The sequence below is a fragment of the Ovis canadensis genome, chromosome 1 (genome assembly GCF_042477335.2).
Source record: "Ovis canadensis isolate MfBH-ARS-UI-01 breed Bighorn chromosome 1, ARS-UI_OviCan_v2, whole genome shotgun sequence".
In the NCBI taxonomy this organism is placed as follows: Eukaryota; Metazoa; Chordata; class Mammalia; order Artiodactyla; family Bovidae; genus Ovis; species Ovis canadensis.
Window position 1 is genome coordinate 117,833,185 of NC_091245.1, and position 22,744 is coordinate 117,855,928.

Here is a 22,744-nt window from a genome sequence, read left to right on the forward strand (position 1 = left end):
GAGTTCTGACTCAGGGATGGTGTCAGAGGAAAGGAAAGTCAGGCCCTCAACGGCAGTTCTGTGCTCTTGTGAATGTGTGGGTTTTGCCACCCACCATTCCTCCCTCCCCTTCTCCATCACTAGCTTCCTCTGCCTCCTTCGAAAGGAGTACTTTGCCTAATGGATGCATTAGATGGGGTTCTGGCAAAACTTGGGGTCTATCAAATTAGGTGCCAAACTCATTAGGATAGAGCATAGAGTAGTCATTTTTGTTCCTAAAATGATTTGTTCCCAAATACCTTGAATTTGTGTTTTGAAAGTCCAGATTTTCTTAACTAGAAAATTTGCTGCAAGTTTGTCCTAATTTAATATTCCATTAGCCTCCTCTCCCATGATGTTCCAGGTTGAGCCTGCTGCTGACTTAGGCTTCCCCCAGTAGAATTAAAAGTTACATCAAGTCTTTTTACCCAAGTCACAGGCTACAGAATTAACCTGAAGAACTGGGTGTAAATGTGAACTCTCTCCCATTAGAGGTTTGGGGATAAAAAGGGCATATTTGGCTTTGCAGATTCCTGTCCCTGTCACCCATGAGGGTGGTTTCTGACATCAGCATTTTACAAAGTGAGTGTATCCATTTAAAGGCTAGTTTGCATCAGAGAGTGAAGGAGGAATTTAGGTGCAGAAGAAAAATTGAAGTGGAAGTCTTTATTTTCCCACCCCCATCCACCGCATGTTCGTTAATGAGACCATCTTCCAATCTCACTGTGCCCAGAGATAAATAAACCCACAAAGGCGGGTTTCCTACTTAATATTCACCCACAGTGTAGAAAGAGGGAAGAAATTGCTCCCCGGGGTTAACGTGGCAGAAAGCGAGGTCAGCTGTTTCCCAAGACGGTGCAGCCTCTGAATGTCTTACATTAAAGCTGGAATGATACAGCTGAGGCAGCCAAAGTGATTTATGGAAAACCCAGTTAGGGTAGGTTTGCTTGCAGTTTCTGATCTCATGGAGGTTTTAACAGCAGTAGCAGATGATATACCATGGTAGAAAGCACCTTCAGAGACAAGCACCCTTCAGCATTTCCCTGTGTGAGACTCGTTCGTTTTAAAAAGTACTTTCAAAAAAAAAAAAAAAGTACTTTCACTCATCTAACTTGAAACTCATAGGCTACAGTGTCCTGAATTTGGCAAGAAGTTTAGGATCATAGCTGATACCCTGGGGTAGGTTGATCTGGGACTCCAAGCCCCCTAGTCCATTAAATCCCTGAGTCCTGGGCACACTGGAGCTGTTGATCACCCCATCTGAGGTGTGTGTATGTACATATGTGTCTATATCTTTGTGTTTGTGAATGGAGGGGGAGTGAGAAAATGACAGATAAAGAGATTCATTTTATTTCTTTATTTTTAAGAAGGTTTTTTAAGATCTTACATATATATTTTTTTTTTTTACCAGACCAACTCTCATAATTAAAATGCTAGTTTTGGTATCAGCCTGAACTAATTCCTGTCTCCACCATCTGTGAGTTTTCTGTCCCCTCTGGCATCCTGTGCAGTGGTCTGAGAAAACAGAACTTTTTAAGAAAAGAGAGCGAATGTCTGCTGTTTGAGTTATTTCAACTCAGAGATGACTCAAAAACAAGTCTCCTAGAACCTTCTGGTCAATACACTGTGCTTTGCTAATTCCCTCCTAATGAAACACCACGGAGTTCATTTTCTTTACTAATGGCTTCATTTGGGGCACCACTTATTGTTATTTTAAGGAATTATAGTATGACTCAATAATAGCCATGGTGGTGATTTGTGAGCAATGTAATGACATGCCTTTGTGCCACATGCTGCTGCTGGTGCTAGGTCGCTTCAGTCGTGTCCGACTCTGTGCGACCCCATAGACGGCAGCCCACCAGGCTCCCCCGCCCCTGGGATTCTCCAGGCAAGAACCCTGGAGTGGGCTGCCGTTTCCTTCTCCAGTGCAATGCCACATGCTAGATCATGGATATTAGCTGATGTAGAGAGCTCCCTCCCCTGCTTGTCTCATACCAGGTGGAGTCTACAATACATAACTTTTATCTTCTTTACAGGCACCCGACTCTCTGCCTTATGATGATGTACTTATGGAGCCCCTGGCATGTTTCCTAAAATTCCACGCTACCTGGTGGCTCAGCCGGGAAAGCATCTGCCTGCAATGTGGGAGACCCGGGTTTGATCCCTGGGTCAGGCAGATCCCCTGGAGAAGGAAATGGCACCCCACTCCAATATTCTTGCCTAGAAAATCCCATAGATGGAGGAGCCTGGTGGGCTACAGTCCATGGAGTTGCAAAGAGCCAGACACGACTGAGCGACTTCACTTTCACTTTCAACAGACACAGATACACACACACACACACACACTTTCATCTATTTAACTGGTTAATTAATTTATCTATCTATCTCATAAATATACTAAAAAATTGTTATGATGTATGTCAAAATGCTGAGAGTAATTATCTCTGGATTATGGCCATGGTACACTTTGTTTTTCTACAATTCTCCTATTTTCAAATATTATATTGCATATGCAATTATTTGCAAACATTATATAAGCATATTTTACTTTTATTGGAGAAGGAAATGGCAACCCATTCTAGTGTTCTTGCCTTGAGAATCCCAGGGATGAGGGAGCCTGGTGGGCTGCTGTCTGTGGGGTCACATAGAGTTGGACACAACTGAAGCGACTTAGCAGCAGCACCTTAGCATTTTACTTTTATCATTTGAAACGATAAATGATGCTAAAGGATTTTCTTCATGGAAAAAATAAATGCAACTGCTATTGTCATTCAGCCAAAAATGGTACCAAAAGAACATGTGTATTCTTGGTTGAGAGAGAATGCTAAGATATTGTTGCTGCTGTGACCAACCTGAATGAGGAAATTGAATTAACTCTGTCCTTGATTATGATCATACTGATCAGATTCTGAGTCTTGGATCCCAAAAGGTAGCAAAACCTCCTGTTCTAAGAGAAAGAATCCTTATTGTTCTCTTTCTGATCTCTCTTTCATAAACAACAGGGGAAATGTCCTCCAACAGAGAGGGGCAGTGGGAGGAGCTGCCTGACTCAGTGGTTTGGAGATGGAGGTTTGAACTTGAGAGCAGTTATTCATTGACCCAAGACTGAAGGATTGTGTTCTTGGCATTGCCCAGGACCTTTTGACCTCTTGGTGTCCAGATCTGCTCTTAATAGTGAGGTGTGGGAAAAAAAAAATGTACCCTTGTGTTGAAGTAATTGGTGGGAACTGCTTTGATTTAAAAACCTTGGTTTTCCTGGGAAAATTGGAGCATGATTTGGGTGAACTAATAACAGAAGGAGCCAAATAGATGGAAAGGGCAGAGAAAAAGGAGTCTGGTTCAAAGGTTAGGAAGCCTATGTCCTATCAGTTGTAATCTAGAAGCTCGATTTTTACTTACACCTGTGCTTTTTTATGAATGAAATGTGAATGGATGTTTGCCAGGATCTATTAAGTGCCAACCATGCTCCCAAGTATTGTGGATTATGCTGGAGTAGAAACCATGGTCTGTCCCAAATGGCAATAATAACACCTACCCCAGGTACCCCATGTACTTGAGGGAATAAAAGAAGGTACAATAAAAATAATTTACCTGCCTAAAACCTGGTCTGTTTGGTATTAACATTTCCAGTGTCAAGGGTCTGTTAACTCCAAAGAAACGCAGTGATTGGGGAAAAGAGGCCTTTTAGCACACTTGTGGTTCAATGCTTTAAAATATATAAACAGTCATGAATTAACCACTGTAGCAAATCATTGTTTAGCTATTTAATGGTGGGATATTTTTTAAAGGAGTGGTCATTAAAACAAATCCTTTTGGAACAATATTACTGTTTTACTGCATCTGGGTTTAGAGTCTTAGAAGGAAGATCTACACGTATAGATCAAAGTTATAGCTTCCTGTGTCACCACCTTTTAGATATAGTCATACAGACCAGTCCCTATGGTGTTGGCACCATTGTTTTACCTGTTTGATTCATCTCATCACCCTCTGTACTTTTTAAGGCTTACCTCAGAGAGTTCATCCTCCATGAAGCCTTTGCTAATGCTCCATCACGAGGAGATGTTGCACTCATTTGAATCTTCATAACAGCTGGGGGTACCATGTATTAGGTTCTGCTTGAAACTCTAGTTCATTCATCTGCTTGTCTCATACCCATCCTTGAGGGCATAAACTGGATCTCAACCTATCATCATATACCCTTGAGCATCTAGGACAGAACCTTGCATAGAACAGGTGCCTGAGCTCCCAGTACACATGCCACATCCAGAGCTGGAAAGGACCTGAGAAAGCATTTAAGCTGCCCTTTCAGTTTTTCTTAAGGGATACCCAAGGCCAAACAGGGGAGAGTGCTTTGCCAGAGCCAATAGCTAACCATTGCCAGTCAGAGCTAGAACTCGGTCCCTTGGCCAGCAGAGTAGCCGCGGTCATCCTAGAGCACACAGAATTTCCCTCTGATGGCTTGGACTGAATGACAAAGCCTGTGAGAAGTGGACGTGCCAATACTGTGTCCAAAGGCTCGCTGGGAGGACCCAAACTCATCTGAGGGTGGGGTTGGGGGTGGATATTATTGACCACAATCACAGCCATCCATTGGCTGTGTCCCCACGTGCCAGGCACTGTACTCAGCCCTTTTCCTCAGTTGCCTTATTGTCATTGTCTGCAAAGAACAGCCACCCAATCTCAGAGGACTGACTTCTCTCCCTTTTTCCCTTCTAGGCTAATGGAGGTTGGCAGGATGCTACTACCCCTTCATCAGTGACCTCCCCTACAGAAGGCCCTGGCAGTGTTCACTCTGATACCTCCAACTGATCTCCCAGCAGTCGCATCCCGGCTGACCCTGTGCTCCAGTCGAGGCAGGGCCAGGAGGGAGGGTTTCTCAACGCTGAAGCGGTCAGACTGGAGGTCGAAGCAATCAGCAAACACAATAAGAGTCTCCTTCTCTTCTCTTCTTTGGGATGCTATTTCAGCCAATCTGGACACTTCTTTATACTCTCTTCCCACCCTTTTTTTTTTCTGGGTAGAAGCCACCCTTCCCTGCCTCCAGCTGTCAGCCTGGTGTCCGTCATCTGCCCTGCCCCTTTCCCTCTGTCCTAGACTCCCTGGGTCCCTGCCCTCTCTTACATCCTTGAAGGATATTTTCAACAATTATAGGAATTTAAAGAGGAAAACGCAAAGAACATAATAAAAGCATTTGTATATTTTCCTGCTGGTGGTTTGAGGAGCCAGATTCCCTCCCTTGGTCCCTCGCTCCCTCTGCTATCAGGCAGTCCTTCTCTGTTTCTCTCGTTTACTCTCACTACCTCTCGGCAGGAATACGCCATGTTGCCCTGCTCGTCCCAGGCCACCCTGCCTCCTCTTGCTCTGCCTTCCCTGAGGACAGTACTGCTTAGGACACAATTCCTCCTCTTGCTTGTCGCCCCAGGTATTCCCTGGGGGCTGTCACTCCTGGGCTTCTGCAAGTGCCACAGTTTCTGGTTTTACCCCCGCCAGGTTGATTCCCAGGCAGGAAGTCAGGCAGCAAAAGAGGGCTTGAGGAGCAAGAAGGGCAGGATTCTTAGAGGCTTTTGCATCTTTCCAATGACAGCTCTTGGTCTCAAGAAGCACAGTCTTTGGAGACCGTGCTGTAAGCAATGTTCAGAACCTATTGCAAAACCAGGTCTGAGTTAGGCATGGTGGTGAATGCATCCCTAAGGAGTGGAAGGCTCTTATCCTACAACCCTTCACCTTATCCCACCCTCCTCCCCACAACACACAGGGATATAAACATGTAGACCCGTGCACAGACACACATTCACTTGCCCCAAATCAGTCACATGCCACATATGAATACCTGCGTTAGTAACCATAGCATTACACCTTGTGAGCGCAAGAGAGCAAAACAGCCACTCTGAGTGAAGGTCACTGACATAGAGAAGCAGTATGTGCCTGGGGCTTCCAGGGCCCCAGCCTGCACACACCGGAATGGCGTACACAGGACTTGAACGTGATAAAGGGTAGACTTCCTAAACTGTTGGTGTTCCCCCCACCTCTGGAGCTCTTGGGCAGCCACACAGTACTTCCAGTGTCTGCAGTGGATTTGGTTCTGTCTCGTTTTTGTGTTTATGTTAGGGACAGTGCATCAATTATCCAAAGTGCCATATGGCACCACATTCTTGTCCTGGAGGAGAAAATTGTTTAAGAACATGGATGAGACAAACTTTGTTTACTTATACAGAAGACCTCAGAGTGATGGGGGACAGGGAGGTAGTGCTTTCAGTTAAATCATTTGTGACCTTTGTTCCCTGGGAATATCTAAGAGTGAAGAGTATGTACTACTACACTGTTTTCTAATTTTACCTGAACTCAGAGTCTTCATAGCCAACTGTGCCAAGAGAAAAGATGGCATCTTTTTTGATTAAATGGGAAGTGTTCAGATCTCTTGGTGCCTCATTTTCTTCATCTGTAAAATGGGTTTATGCCTGGCTCACCAAAAGACTGAAGAAATTGATTTCGTTCACACCCAATATATAATTGTGAAGTCAGGGGAAGTAGCTTCCCTAAGATAAACTGGCCCATGCTGTGTCGGGAGGATACATGGTTTTTCTGTTCTAACTTTTGATTAGCAGTAATGCCTGAGGTCGTCACCATGAGGACAAAGAGCAGAGTCAGTGTTGTTATTTCTCTTTGTTTGTTTAGGCCTGGCTGGTTTGTAGAGTAGAGATAAGCTTCTAAATTGGAAAAATGTGATCTGGTTCTCTCCGCTTGTACTAGAATCCAACATGTGGCCTCATAAGCATTTAGTCCCCTGTCTCATCTGCTCTGTTTGAGAAAGCCTCTGGGAGAGGTATAAAGCCCTGAGGGGGGAGGATGACCAGCTGACAAGATCATGGACATTCTGCACGGCACTACAGTAATGATTAGAAAATGCTCCTGTGTGTGGGTGTTGGGAGGTAGGGGAAAGCAACCAGAAGGTGTGTGTATTTGAAGGAAATGCAAAAAGTAAATATTTGGCAAGATGGCATCATACCTGGATGGCTAAGAGGAGTAGGAAGACTGTGTCTACTAACCTGTGCCATCATCAGAATAGAGCTTGATAAAGAGGCTTCCTGGAAGGAAACATCTTGTTACCATTCTACAGTGATTAGAACAGGGAAGAACTTGGCCTGAGTGGCAGGGATCTATTGAAACTACCCACACAGGAATATGGTAGGATTGTATCCCCTTGACTTGGGGCAAAGTACGAAAGAGACACAAAAGGGTTCTCTTGGAAACAGGAAGGATGATTGCAGATTTGGTTTGAATGATCACCATTTTAAGCTGATGAAAGAGATTAGAGTGGTGCCACCTTTGCACAGGCAGTTTCTCTCCCTGCAGTGGTTTGCACTGATGCTCACCCCTCACTGTGTCATCCCTACCCAGCTCGTCACACGGCGCTCTTTACCTTCCCCCACTCACCCATGATCACGTTGGACATGGCGACCACCAGCCCTTTTTGTATTAAGGGAAGCATGAGAATGCTGACAGCGGAAGGATGGGTATGGAAAGAGCGTGCCTCTGGAAATACAGTTCCCTGGGAATTCTTATTAGGTCAGTCATACAGATACCAAAATGTGCCCCAAGATTCCTTCATTTTCTGATGGAAGTGGGAGTACTCCATTTTCCCCGCAGCCGACTTCCCCTGAGAAGTAAAACTCGCCCTAAGCTTTGCCCACCTTGTGACTCTTCATCACACCCTCCTTTTCATCCCTAACTCCTCCCCCTGGTGTGGAATTGACTCCTGTGCAGTAGTTTTGCCAAGTGGCACCTTCTTTACTTTTTTTTTTTTTTGCTGTGGTAGTGTTTTTTTATTTGTCAATTGCCTTTTCTCATGTATCTTTCCCTGCCCCCCTTGCCTTCTGAGTTTTATTTTTCTGCCCAGAAAAACCTGACTTCGATACCAAAAAAAGATGAAACTACAGAAACTCAAATTTAAAAAAAAAAAAAAACTTAAAAAAAAAACAAAAAAATACTCAACGATTCTTTCAGCTTTATTAACATTTTCCATTGTTTCTTGCGACTTGTGTCTCGTTCTTTGTAGTATTGATGATGAACATTTGATAATGAATGTTCTTGTATATTCAGATAAAGAAAAAAAAAACCAAAAAAGCGGTCTGAATTTAATAGTGTTTATAATAAAAATTTTAAAAATGACCCTCTTAGCACGCAAAACAGGATGGGGAATTTCCCCTCTTCTTTCTGTGACAATGCACATCATTCCTGCATTAGTTTTTAACACCCAACTACCTACATTCACCATTTCCCCCATTTTTCTTTTATTTTCTTGCATTTGTGAATTAGTTCAAGAATGCTAGAAAAGTGTCGAGTTGTGCACATCCATTTCCTGTTTCACAATGTTTAAAAGTGACAGTAATTCATTTTGTAAACTAAAAAAAAAAAGTTTGGAATAGTGAGCATAATAGGTACAGCCTAACATGTTATTATGTTTATTAACTTTGAGACCCAGAAATAAATTCTTTACTTTTCTTTATCCTGCTCTTTAAACTATATAAAAAAAAATTGTGTTATTTTTGGTTTGTTTATGGGAGGGTGCTTTTTTAATTTTCAGGATTATGATCTTGGTGTTTTTATTTCTTAAATATGTATCCGAGGTGATGTGAAAAGATGACATTTGTAGAATAGGCTGTTTCCATGTACTTCTGTTTGCTTAAGAATTCAGTTGACTTCAGAGACAAGCCCCACAATGACGTCACATGACTCACCTGTATTTCTGGAGTGTGTGGCATTCCAAAGTCCCTGGGGGGGGGGGGGGGGAACTGCAGGGACTTGAAGTTCCTTTTTTTGACCTTTAACTCTTCAAGGAATTGGTCCAGGGTAACTTTTTATATTGTAGGGAGAAGTTTTTGCCTTGGTTGATTGTGAATGTCACATTAAAATGCTTTCTTTTCTTTCTTCCTGATTGATAACAACCTTCCACAAAGCCTTTCCAACTAGAGAGGATTTTTTTCTTCCAGAGGAATTTCACAGGAGATTCTGGTGGGGTGTGTACCATTAGCTGAGTAGACTAGATCCAGGAACTGTCCCGAGAGCCCTTCAGCCTGGATTTATTTCCAGCCAGACTCAGTGCTGAGTGGTTACGCTGGATTCATGGGCTAACTCTCACTAACTTTTGATTTAGGCATCTGCTTAAAGCAGATTGTCAAACTGGCTTGATTCGGAATGTTTTTGTTAAGTTAGGGGAGAAAAGAAAGCAATGTTATCTGGAGAAACTTAATTTAAATGGTTTTCATTCCACAGATGACTAAGCATTCAGAAAGCAGCCAGAACCTAAGCAAGAAAAGTGAGCAACACTTTAGGAAGTGTCTCTACCCTAATGCATGCACTCTTGTTTTTAAGTCATAAAAAAACAATGACGACGAGCTTTTCACATCACCTTTATGGTTTCAATCCCTAGCTCAAAGCTTTCTGGACTCTTATTTTTTTTGTAAACATTTTTTTTTTCCTTTTGTTAAAATTAATAAAACATTCAATGTTTTCCCCTTTTCTCTCTTATTCTTTTCTTTCCTTTGGCATTTTCAATTATTTTGAAGTGCTTTCCTTTGGTTGTTGGTTTTATTCTCCCACTCCTCCTCCCCTGTTCTTATTCAGAGTATAAACCTGCAAAGCTCTGCTCTGTTTTGGTTTTGAAATTTTAAGCTTTTCTGCTTCTGTGAGAGCACAGGCTTCTGTCCCTTTTGATTCCAACTGAAATTTTGTGTTCTCTAATGATACTAACACGGTGTAGGTTTTACAGTCTCCTAATTTGTACTGGTAATGCATATTCCAAATAAATAGTTTCTTTTGTTGCAAAAAAAAAAAAGTATACTTGTATTTGGTGTAAATTTATTTTCTTACCTGCTGATAACTTGTCTTTCCCCAAACTATGATTTAGTTTAATGTGGATTATAATTTAAACTGTGGCCCTCATCATTTTAAAGTCTACATTTGCAGTGGGACAAATTGAGTTACTTTCCTCACCCACAAAGGAAGGAAGGGAGGGAGAGAAGGAAAGAAGGATTTTTTACGTGCGAATATTAGCTGTGCTGCAGGAAGGCAGAGCACCCAGTTTTGTTTGCTTGTCTGTGATCGGCAGCCATCAGCCAAATACCAGTTAAAATGTTAGGGTGATGTTCCACAATAAATTACAAGTTTCTGAGTCATAGCCATCTTCCACCGGCTCTCCTTCCCTTCTCTTTGCTTTGATCTGGTCATAAGGAAAATTGTGGTACCAGAAAGATGCTGCAGGGGAAGGAATGAATCTAAGTTAGAAGAACCACCCAGCTCTGGGAAGTATGACAGACACTCCTCCACTGGGCAAACATGCATGCCGTGTGTTACGTGTGCCATCCTGTGTGGTCGTCTCTTGCAGAGGTTTGTCTACACTCGCAATGAGCCCCTGACCTTTGGCGTTGTGGTCTGTTACAGAGTTTAATGTCTCCGAGTGTTCTGGCTGGATCACCACTTCAGCCTTCAACACCTAAGTCTGCTTCCAGGCCCTTAACACCATTTATTTGTGCATAGAGTGGGATGCAGCTTCTTGCCTGCCATTCCTCATATCGTTCCTCGGGAGGCATCACATGCATCATTTTCTCATTCTTAACACCTTAAGCTTCAGGAGGCTCTGCCCAAAGCCCCAGAGAGGCAGGTCTATATTGAAAATGCCAATCACTCACCCTTTCATCCCTATCATGATTCTAATCAATAGAAAACATGAAAAGAATGGACCATCATAGGAGGGGGTCAAATCATCATTTTTCTTAACAGATAAGCTAAGGGCCCAATGGCCTCAAAAATATAAAGCTGTCTTGCCAAGGTTGATTTGGAGAGCATGTTCAGCAATCAAAATGGAGACCTCATGTCTCCTCTGCAAATCTAAACATGGGAGCATTTATGGAAGTTTGGGTATACAAGGTAGTGTTAGACCACTTCGTCTTTTAGTTGCCCGGAGAATTGTGAACCTCACCCACCCACCTAGTTTATTACTTAAGAGTGGTACTAAACTGTTGTAGTAGACCAAGACTGCTGCTGCTACTGCTGCTAAGTCGCTTCAGTCGTGTCCGACGCTGTGCAACCCCATAGACGGCAGCCCACCGGCCTCCCCCATCCCTGGGATTCTCCAGGCAAGAACACTGGAGTGGGCTGCCATTTCCTTCTTCAGTGCAGGAAAGTGAAAAGTCAAAGTGGAGTGGCTCAGTTGTGTCCAACTCTTCGCGATTTCATGGACCGCAGCCTGTGCCTCGAATTCAGTACAAGTCTGTTTCTCACTAATAATGGTAATAGCCCCCAACAAACATTCCTTGTCAGGATGCCTTGTCTTCATGCAGTGATTCAGGGATCCAGTTCCTTCAGCCTGCAGGAATTTGTAGTCCTCCACATCTGACCTGCAGGAGGGAAAGAGTGTGTAGAAGGGTCACCACTTCTTGAAAGCCTTAACCAAGAACCCCCTTCCATTCATATTCCTAAATGCAAGAGTTGAGGGGTGGGCAGAAGAAAAGTGGTCCCTGTCTAGGCAGCCACTTCCTGGCAATAACAGCACACAATAACTCCTTGAGTAGTCAGCCGTCTCATCACACCTAATGCTCCAGGATTAGTGAGAAAAGCAAGTCCACAGAGCTGTTTCACTGCACAGGATAGACTCCCAAGAAAACCATTTTCAGTAACATCCCAGGGTTGGCTCTGTTACTCTTCAGCAGAGAAGACCCAGAAAGAGGTATAACAATGGGGGCCAGAGCTGAGCCACCTCCTCAACAATCTCCACATGTGGCTGTTGTCTAAACTCCTGACTTCAGTACTCAGCCCATGGTCATCATGAAAGGAGAGCTGCTGTTCCTCAAGGCAACCTGCCTGGCCCTTGAGGAAGTCTCTCCCATGTTTATTGCTCTCTAGAAGGGTCAGATCTAGTGGCCAGCAGTTACTTCAAATGAAGTCGAAAGCATTAAGAATCACAAAATCTGATACGCTCAGCACTCCACACCCTCACCCTCAACATAAATTTCTACCTGCTTCTCCTGGTAGACTTCTGTGACCTCCCCTACTTGAACAAGAAAGCAGGGCACCAATGTTCCAACCACCCTTTGTTATCCAAAATATGGCCTCCTTTCTGGAAATATTCAGCGTGAAGGATGGCACAAGAGTTTAGTCTTAGGAAGTCACTGGGTGAGGCAAGGAAGGTGCTTTCCCGTACATCTTTGTACCAGAGGCCCAGAGAGGCGTGAAGCTGTGCTCCTCCCACACCTTGCAGAAAAGTTCCAACAGTGACCAGATAAAGAGAGCAGGGGATTTACTGTCTGAGCCAATCAGACACAGGGAGACACAATCTCTGGCTTCTAGCCTTAGGTATACTTCCCAGACCACTCTAGGCAGGGTAAGAGTAGGTAGGCAAGACGAGTTGTAAGGGGCCACGTGCTTGGTAGAAATGTTGACCTTGTTTATTCTCCTGTATGTGTGTGTGTGTTAATCTCTCAGTCGTGTCTGACTCTTCATGATCCCATGGCTTATAACTCACCAGGTTCCTCTGTCCATGTAATTCTCCAGGCCAGAATACTGGAGTGGGTTGCCATTTCCTCCTCCAGAGATGTTCCCAACCCAGGGATCGAACTCAGGTCTCCTGCATTGCAGGCAGATTCTTTACCAGCTGAGCCACCAGGGAAGCCCATATTCTCATGGAACCCATGCAAAAAACAGCTTATCTCATGCTTCTGGATTCCTCTGGATGAGTCATAGGGTCCATTCATTAATCATAGGGTCCATTCTTATGTCCAGGTGACAACCCAAGCCCAAATTCCATCTGTCTCATGAAAACCAACCACACCGTCCAGTGAAACTCACCAGTATTGACAATGAGCACTTCTGAACAGCATAAAAGTAGCTTTTTGGTGGTCAGACGGTAAAGAATTAGCCTACTCTGGATCTGTCCAAGGCTTCCATTGTTCAGACAGGTCCTGCTCACCTTTAATCCCTTTGAGGGGTCCAACTCCACAAGAGGTATCTTTCCATCACCCGCTGAGGTATTGTTTGCCCAATAGGTATGTTCCTGCCCTCCCCAGCCATCCCCTGGGCTTCAGTTTCAGAACACAGGACATGTCTGCATTCCTATACACACTAACTATGTGCTTGAATTCAGTAATAATTCTTGTAGTGTTTTACCACTTGATCTTCTTGATTTTTCCCTTTTAAATGTGTCCACATTTTCTTGTATCACCTAGTGAAACCTATAAGTCACCCACTGGAACATCTCCAGTTGCTTTCATTACCTACCCCCTAACTGCAGCTTTCAGTGGGTCTTTCTTAGAACCTTTGGTGTGAGGGATACATGTAGTTTGCTCACTGAGATCTTAAAAGCCAGACCACATGAACTTGAATCTCTGTCAGGTTCTCTGACACTAAATGAGAGGTTTTTATTTCATATCAACCAATTCTCAAACATTCCAATAGATCTCCTACAATCCTATTCAACTCTGACACTAACTATTGAGGGTTAGTGTCAAACCCCCACAGGCTTCAGGGCTGGGTTCCATAAGACTGCCCTCACTGCAGACACCCATAGCAAGCATCAGGTCAGCCGCACTTCTGGTTGGCCAGTTATCAATCAGGCAATCCCACAACCCCCATGTTAGGTTTGATCATTTGCTAGAATGGCTCACAGAACTCAGGACACCACTAAGCTTATATTTATTGGTTTATTATAAAGGATGCCGGATAAGGCAGTGGTACCCTACTCCAGTACTCTTGCCTGGAAAATCCTATGGACGGAGGAACCTGGTAAGCTGCAGTCCATGGGGTTGTGAAGAGTCGGACACAACTGAGCGACTTCACTTTGACTTTTCACTTTTATGCATTGGAGAAGGAAATGGCAGCCCACTCCAGTGTTCTTGCCTGGGGAATCCTGGGGACAGGGGAGCCTGGTGGGCTGCTGTCTATGAGGTCACACAGAGTCGGACACAACTGAAACGACTTAGCAGCAGCAGCAGCATGAAGGATACAGATGATCATCGATATAAAGAGAAGGTCTGAAAGGGATCTGAGTGCAGGATCCTCTGACTCCATGGAGTTGGGTTGTCTCACCCTCCCAGCGTGTGGGTGCTACGGCTTAAGAGGTGTTTGTGGTGATATCAATACACGGGTTAAATTGATTAAATCATTGGCCGTTAATGATTTTCTCAATCTCTAGCCCTTCTTCCTACATGGTGATTGGGATTTGGAGCTAAAAGCTTCAATTTTCTGATCAAGGCTTAGTCTTTCTCTGACCAGTTCCCATCCTGAAGAAATTAAGGAGCCCACAAACTAAACATACTCCTATCACTTAGGAAATATGAGGGTTTTAGGAGCTCTGTATCAGGAACCAGGGATAAATACCAATTTAACATCAATTTTTAAAAACTGAAAACAACTTAGAATAACACCTGATACACATAAGTGCTAAAAGCATGTTTATTATTAGTATTATTTATACTTCTGATTATCTGGGTGCATCTGTATCCCTGAACTAGTAGCATCAGGATGTCCTCTTTTTCCATAGTTCCATTGTAAAGAGCTATTAGCTATGGGCATATTTTCTCTTTTCTTTCTTTCTTTCTTTTTTTTTTTTTAATATCAGTCTAGCCTGGCTACTAAGATCTTGTCCTTCCTGAGAAAATTCCTGTTATCTCTCTGGCTCAATTAATGTGTCTTCCATCATTTCTCACTCACTTTTGCACTATTCCTATCTTAAGAAAATGTAGGATTTTTTTAAAAACAAGTTGATGTTTAGAAGTAGATAAGCAGAGTTGGTCTTGGACAGAACTGTGAGGTCATTAAAGTTTGTCTCCCACATGCCAACTTCTCTGATCCTTTTCCAGGGTGAGAGGATGTGATGTGCTCTTACGTCTTATTTTAATGGCTTCACCTTGCAACCTCTTTCCTCAACGGATACTCTGCTCTCCAAATGCTTTGGGGATTTTTTTTTTGCAAGTCCTCCAGGCCGAACTTACCTACATAGAAGGTTGAAAGTTTTCTAGTTTCTTATTAATCAGTACAAGTAGCAGTAGTTGAATGAGAATCAAGACTTTAACAGCAGGATGACTGCAGTTAACAAGGCTGTATATTTGAAAGTTGCCAAGTGAGTAGATCCTAAAAGTTCTCTTCATGAGGAGCGAACCTTTCCCACCTCCACCTTAAGTCTATGAGATGATGGATGTTAACTAAAAATTACTGTGGGAATCATTTCACAATATACTCGAGTCAAGTCATCATGTGGTATACCTTCAACTTATCTCAACAAAAAAGAATTTTTATTTATGATCAAAGAGATGCTGAGTTTGAAGAAGGAAATGGCAACCCATTCTAGTGTTCTTGCCTGGAGAATCCCAAGGATGGGGGAACCTGGTGGGCTGCCATCTATGGGGTCACACAGAGTCGGACACGACTGAAGTGACTTAGCAGTAGCAGATGCTGAGTTGCTCTCTAAATGCAAGGCTCTGGGAAACTGTCCTAGGGAAAACATCAGACCTCCCTGCTCTTACCTCAAATTGAAAATAAAGCCTTTTTGTGCAGATCTGGTCTGAACCACCCACCAAGCATGTCTAAGAAGACAAACCAGAGTATAGATCTTTGGAGAGCTCTGACTTCCTCATGTGCACATGGCCTGGAAGTTCAAACAGGGCCCTCTGCCCCTGTAGCCAGATAACAAAAGACTGTGACATCATCCATCACATTAACCACTTGTCTTCTGCACCCAAGTTTGTATCAGTTAGTTCACTGCATCTTGACCTTCAATGACATGGTGAAAATGGAAGATTTAGTCACTGAGTCATGTCTGTCTGTAGCCCACCAGGCTCCTCTATCCATGGAATTCTCCAGGCAAGAATCTTGGAGTGGGTAGTCATTCCCTTCGCTAAGGGATCTTCCCAACTCAAAGAGCAAACCCACACGATATAAACCCAGCTCTTTTATTTCTGGGTCTTCGATCTTACCTCTCTGCACATTACTGCTTTTCCAGTACAATTCCCTCCTTGGGATTTTCCTTGCTTGGCCCATACCTCCTCTGTGGCAATAGCAAATCTCTGCTGAGAATTCTGCAAGTGCCCTGGGTTCCTCTCCTGAGACATCACAGATGGTTGCCAGACAGGCCACAGGCTGGGTGACCACCCTTACATTTCTCCAGTAAGCAAGCATGCACTTGACCACCTCCTGTGTGCTGACAGTGGCTCTGTACTTCAGAAGGACCTTAATGTCTAGCGGGACTACCACTGGAAAGACTTTTTCAACAAGACAAAATGTTAAACAAAAAACAACACAAATCTCTAAGCCCTTGCTCGTGAATAACAACTGTACTCATCAATTAACAAGCTTGGGCAAGGTTTTAAAACTATGATGTCCATGAACAAAAAGCTCAGATCCAGAGGGAAATGGGATTAGGCTGGGCTGATGGAGCAGATGTGGATTAGAATGAAAGCATTCTTGCTACTGGATGATTTGAAGCGACTAAACCCATCAAGGGATAGAACGATAGGAAGCCCAAGAAGCTGCCGAGGAAATGTATGACCGTCTCCATTATTTTAAATCATCTAACTTCAAGGAGAGGTGGAAGGATGCTAGGCAAGCATCCCTAACCCCCAGAAGCAATGATAATGTTGAGTTAAAGCCTTCCCAAACTTGGAATATTGTTACTGTTCCTTCCCCTAGTCATACAGGGATTCACCCTTCCCCTAGTCATACAGTAATTCAGCTCCATCCAATTCAACGAATGCCTCCGGGCAGCTGTGTGCTAGGAATATGCCAGTGAAGCAGATCACTTGGATCAGTTAGTAATTGCTTTCTTGAAACATCTGTACATAAATTTAGGTTGCTCTGTAGAGATAAAGAAACAATATTAGAATGATAGAAAATATAATTCTGAGAGTCCTTCACTAAGCTAGCCTCCTTCTTCCTGTAAGCTCAAATAAGAACAACTGGCTGTAGCTGATGGTCTTCTCGTAGTACCCCTCCCCAAATTCCAAGCTTCTTCCTTTCTTTTAACCTTTTTGCAAATTTCGCTCATGATGTAATTATATCAACCACCTAAAATGATGGCCCTACCTTATTCACAGACCCTTTTTTTTTTTAATGTGGTTTTATTGGTTTTTTTTGGTCATGAGACACATGGGATCTTATCTCCTTGACCAGGGATCAAACCCATACCCCCTTCACTGGAAGGTAAAGTCTTAAACACAAGACCACTAGGGAAGTCCCCACATACTTGTTCTTTAAGCATAGGTCCATTCCTCTAGGAAGGCTTTCTCCTTTTTGGAGTTATCTGTTCCTCCAAAAATCCTCCAGGGTGTGTATCTTTGGCCCTGCCTTGAAATGTTGTTAAATATCCTGTCTCCCCACATACATTATTAGAGCTCAAGGGGCACCATCTTACACACCTAACAGGCACAGACAAAGGAGAAACACACCTCAGACAAAGGAGAAACAACTGAGGAAGAAACAACAAACAGGGAGGGAGAAAGAACTGAGGGAAGGAGGAGGAGAAGAAATAAGAAAAGATAGAGAAAAACTGAGGGTAGAGAGAAGGGGTAGGAAGAGATAAAGAGGAGGGTGCAGAAAGAAAATGGGCAGCAAGGAGAGGAGAATGGGACAGAGAAAACAAAAGAGATTGAAGAAGAAATAATAAAGGACAGCAAGAGTGGAGGGGAGAAAAAGAGAGGAAGACAGCAAGGCCAAGTAAGACCGTGGAGGGAGGTCACACTCCCCCACCCCGCCAATAAGATCCCTGGCACTTGGATAGTAAGAGGTCAGGAAAGAGGGTGTGGGGACTTCCCCAGCCCTCCAGTGGTTAGGACTCCACCCTTCCATTGCAGGGTACATGGGTTCAATCCCTGGTCAGGGAACTAAGATCCTACAAACTGCTGGCCTGGCCAAAAAAAAAAGGGAGGGAGTGGTGAAGAGAGATAAGGTCTTGAAGCACGCAGCAAGGATAAAGACAAATGCCCATGGCATGACCTCACATAGTTGGTTAAGAGCAGCTCTGCCAACTTCACTCTAAACATGAAGTCTGTGATTCATTTAAAGCTAATTATTTTTGGATTTTTTTTTTCAAATATCTTATGACTATACAGTGGAGGTGACAGTAGATTCAAGGGATTAGATCTGATAGACAGACTGCCTGAAGAACTATGGATGGAGGTTTGTAACATTGTAAAGGAGGTGGTGACCAAACCATCCCCAAGAAAAAGATACAACAAGGCAAAGTGGTTGTCTAAGGAGGCTTTACAAACAGCCAAGAAAAGAAGAGAAGTGAAAGGCAAAGGAGAAAGGGAAAGATATACCCAACTGAATGCAGAGTTCCAGAGAATAGCAAGGAGAGATTAAAACAAACAAACAAACAAACAAACAAAAAACCCTCCTTAAGTGAACAATGCAAAGAAATAGAGGGAAAAAGTAGAATAGGAAAGAACAAAGCTAGTGGAGGTTATGGAATTGCAGCTAAGTTATTTAAAATCCTAAAAGATGCTGCTGCACTCAATATGTCAGCAAATTTGAAAAACTCAGCAGTGGCCACAGAAATGGAAAAGGTCAGTTTTCATCCCAATCCCAAAGAAGAGCAATGCCAAAGAATGTTCCAACTACCATACAATTGCACTCATTTCATATGCTAGCAAGGTAATGCTCAAAGTTCTTCAAGCTAGGCTTCAACAGTATGAGAACCAAAAACTTCCAGATGTACAAGCTGGGTTTTGGAGAGGCAGGGGAACCAGAGATGAAATTGCCAATATTCAATGGATCATAGAAAAAGCAAAGGAATTCCAGAAAAGCATCTACTTCTGCTTCATTGACTATGCTGAAGACTTTGTGTGGATCACATCAAACTGTGGAAAATTCTTAAAGAGGCAGTAATTCCAGACAACCTCACCTGCCTCCTGACAAACCTGTATGCAGGTCAAGAAGCAACAGTTAGAACCAGACATAGAGCAACAAGCTGGTTCAAAATTGGCAAAGGAGGATGTCAGTGCTGTATATTGTCACCCTGCTTATTTAACTGCTATGCAGAGTGCATCATGCGAAATACTGGGCTGGATGAATCACAAACTGAAATCAAGATTGCCAGGAGAAATATCAACAACCTCAGATGATACCACTCTGATGGCAGAAAGTGAAGAGGAACTAAAGTGCCTCTTAATGAGGGTGAAAAAGGAGAGTGAAAAATCTGGCTTAAAACTCAACTTTCAAAAAACTAAGATTATGGCATCAGGTCCCATCACTTCATGGACAGTAGAAAGGGAAAAAGTGGAAACAGGGACAGATTTTATTTTCTTGAGCTCCAAAATCACTGCAGATGGTGACTGCATCCAGGAAATTTAAAAAAACAAATAAACAACAACAACAAAAAAAACTTGCTTCTTGGAATAAAAGCTATGGCAAACCTAGACAGCATAATAAAAAGCAGAGACCTCACTTGGCTAACAAAGGTCCATATCGTCAAAGCTATGGTTTTTCCAGTAATCATGTACAGATGTGAGAGTTGGACCATAAAGGAAGGCTGAAGAATTGATGCTTTCAGATTGTGGTGCTGGAGAAGACTCTTGAGAGTCCCTTTGATAGCAAGGAGTCAAACCAGTCAATCCTAAAAGAAATCAATCCTGAATATTCATTGGAAGGACTGATGCTGAAGCTAAAGCTGAAGCTCCAGTACTTTGACCATGTTATGTGAAGAGCTGAGTTACTGGAAAAGACCTCAATGCTGGGAAAGACTGAAGGCAAAAGAAGAAGGAAAAGGGAGCAGCAGAGGATGCGATGGTTAGACAGCATCACCCACTTAACTCAATAGACCTGAATTTGAGAAAACTCTGGAAGATAGTGGAGTACAGAGGAACCTGGCATGCTATAGTCCATAGGGTCACAAAGAGTCAGACACAATTTAGCAACTGAGCAACAACATATTCATTTATCCTTTACCCAGCCAACACTGAACAAACACTCTGCCCTGCCTGCCAGGTTACTAGTCTAGGACTCCCATGGGAGGGGAAAATAGAGAGGAGACAAAATAAATAAGATGAATGGTATGTTGTGCTGTGCTGTGCTTAGTTGCTCAGTCTTGTCCGACTCTTTGTGACCCCATGGACTGTAGCATGCCAGGCTCCTCTGTCCATGGGAATTCTCCAGGCATAGAATACTGGAGTAGTTTGCCATGCTCTCCTTCAGGGGATCTTCCCAACCCAGGGGTTGAGCACAGGTCTCCCACATTGTAGGTGGATTCTTTACCATACCTGAGCCACCAGGTATGTTGGATGGTGGTTAGTGCTGGGGGAAAGTAAGACAGGATGATGAAAGTGCTATTGAAAATCAAGACAGAGTGGTCCAGAAGACTGACTAGAAAAATCAGTTTGACCGAACTGCTAAAGGTGGGGAGGGAGGAAGCCACTGTGATATCTGAGATGATTCCAAGCAGAAGGCCTTGAGGCAAGAACACGTCAGGTAGCTTTGAGGAATCGCAAGTAGCCCAGTGTATTTGAATCGAGAGAGAATGAGGAGAAGATTATTGGGTAATATGGTCAGAGAATGGACAGTGCAAGGGAGAACATACAGAGCCTCTTGGAGGATGTGGTGAGGATTTTGGCTCTTCCTTTGCATAAACCTGGAGGCTCAGAGGGTTTGGGGCGAGGAGTAATATGATAAGACCAAGTTTTAACAGTATGCCACTGGCAGCAGTGTTGTAAGTAGACAAAAGGAAAATAAGATTGGAAATAGTGAAGCTGGTTAGAAAACAATTGGAGTATTTGGGGCAGAGAGGATGGTGGCAAGGACTCTGAGAAAATCTAGTGTAAATAAAAACCCAGTGCCTTTCCTAGGACCTGCATTTGTACATGCATTTTTTTTGTCGGAAATGACTTTCTCCCTGCTAGAGTTTGTTGTTGTTCAGTTGCTAAATCGTGTCCGATTCTGTGACCCCACGGACTGCATGCCAGGCTCTCCACTCCACCATCTCCTGGAGTTTGTTCAAATTCATGTGCGTTGAGTCTGTGAAGCCACCCAATCATCTCATCCTCTGTCACCCCCTTCTCCTCCTTCCCATATTTCAAGGCTCAGTGCCCCTGACAGCATCTCCCGAGTCCCCAGGGAGGACTGTTGTCCCTACAGCACCCTGCCTATGCCTCTCTTGTGGCACTCATCAAGTCGTGTTGCAATTATTGGTTCCTTCTGCCTCCCTTCTACATTAAGTACATGTCCATTTCAATTTGGTTCCCAAGCACTTTTATCAGGGGGAATAAAAAGGTGAATAAATTGCTATCCCAATTACAATCTAATACAGGAGCCTGAACAACTGTTCCCATGCTTACCATGGAGTTTCACTCATAGCTGTCAAACAAATAAGGGAACAAGAAAACTACCAGAAGCCAAGTCCCCAAGGCTGGCCTCCTGATTTGCAGTGCTGTGTTAGGAGTCACAGGGTATGGTCTGGCCTGTTGCTCTGACAGCCTCCCCTGGTTATTTCTCCAGTTCTGGTCCAACAAGACACCCGCACATATGTGCTACAGAGCTGAGAGCTAAGGATCATTCTGTGAGAGAGGGAGACCCTGTGGAAGATTCCAGGCCATGGTGAGTGCAAGATGATTAAAAGCGGCCAGAGATATATCTATTTTTTCCATAGTACTGGTGGCTGATGCAAAGCTCTCTCCCCAGAGTCTCTTGGTGACATTTGTTACTTGGCTTTTCAATCCTTAAACAGAAATTCTGTCCTTTTCACTGAATTGCTCCTCCTTTGCTAATGTTCTCTCTCCCCCAAGTCCCAGGAAGAGCATTTGACATTTGTTATTGGTACAAGAGCATCATTTGCTGAGTGTGAACAACAAAAAAAAAGGCTTTTCCCCAAGGTGGGAAATGAATGATTATCTCAGATCTCCTTACCCTTTTTCCTGTCCCTTCAGACACAATAGCAATCCACAGCCATGTCGGGCCCTGGTGGAGAGCTGCCCTAATCAGTTTTTGCATTCTAACCTGGTGGAGATGAGCTGTTATTATAACTGTAAATGTTTCAGTGGAGGGTGAAGGGTGGTGCGTCATGAAATCATAGGATATGGTGGGGGCATGAAGCTTCAGTGATGACCACTGCATGTAGGATAATGAGATCTCTAAGGATAAGTCCTGTTCCTCCAATCAATGTTTCCTGAGAACCTACTGTGCGCCAGGCATTGTTGCGGATACTGCAGATGATAGGCAAAAATAAAAATACCTAGTCTCTATTCTCAGAATGCTTTCTGCCTAGTGGAGGTGTTTAGCATCAATTCATTATTCACAGAGATAGGTGTACATCTGCAACTTGATAAGTAATAAGAAAAAAGATAGATGATTCTGAGAATTCATAATAAAGAGAACTGAATCAGTCAAGGGGGTCAGCAATGTTTTCTGGAGGCTTCTTGGGCTGCAAACTAGAAAATTAGTTAACTGTAATGATGGATGAGAGGAGGATTCTAGGCAAGGGGAACAGCAGGTATACAGAAGTTGTCTTGGAAGAGAGAACCTGGCAGGTACAGACCAGAAAGAGCAAGAGAAAGACCCCGAGGAAGACAGGGAGCACAGGGAGGTGGACGTGGGAGGACCACAAGGGGCCTGGCCGCCGTGCTCCCCACCTCCCTGCTCTCTACTCCAGGGGGCCCCGCTAAGGAGGTCCCCAGCAAGGGACCCAAGCTCTGAAGAATAATAGCTCATTCCTTCAGCCATCCAGCACTGACCTATGGAGCAACATTTTGGC

General features: G+C 43.6%; 1 protein-coding gene across 11 annotated transcripts in view; it reads left to right on the forward strand.

Annotated features, from left to right (window-relative positions):
* Positions 1 to 22,744, forward strand: part of PBX1 (PBX homeobox 1) — a 337,025-nt gene that overhangs the window by 289,919 nt on the left and 24,362 nt on the right. For 6 of the 11 annotated variants that reach the window (XM_069547591.1, XM_069547531.1, XM_069547600.1 and 3 more), the window contains one exon: positions 4,735 to 5,219. The exons of the other annotated variants lie outside the window; for them this stretch is intronic. Coding sequence is in view for 3 of the 6 variants with exons in the window: in XM_069547531.1 (XP_069403632.1) it covers positions 4,735 to 4,827 (93 nt within the window). In the remaining 3 variants the exon portion in view is untranslated. Of the gene's footprint in view, positions 1 to 4,734; positions 5,220 to 22,744 lie in introns of those variants that run through there. 11 annotated transcript variants of the gene reach the window in all.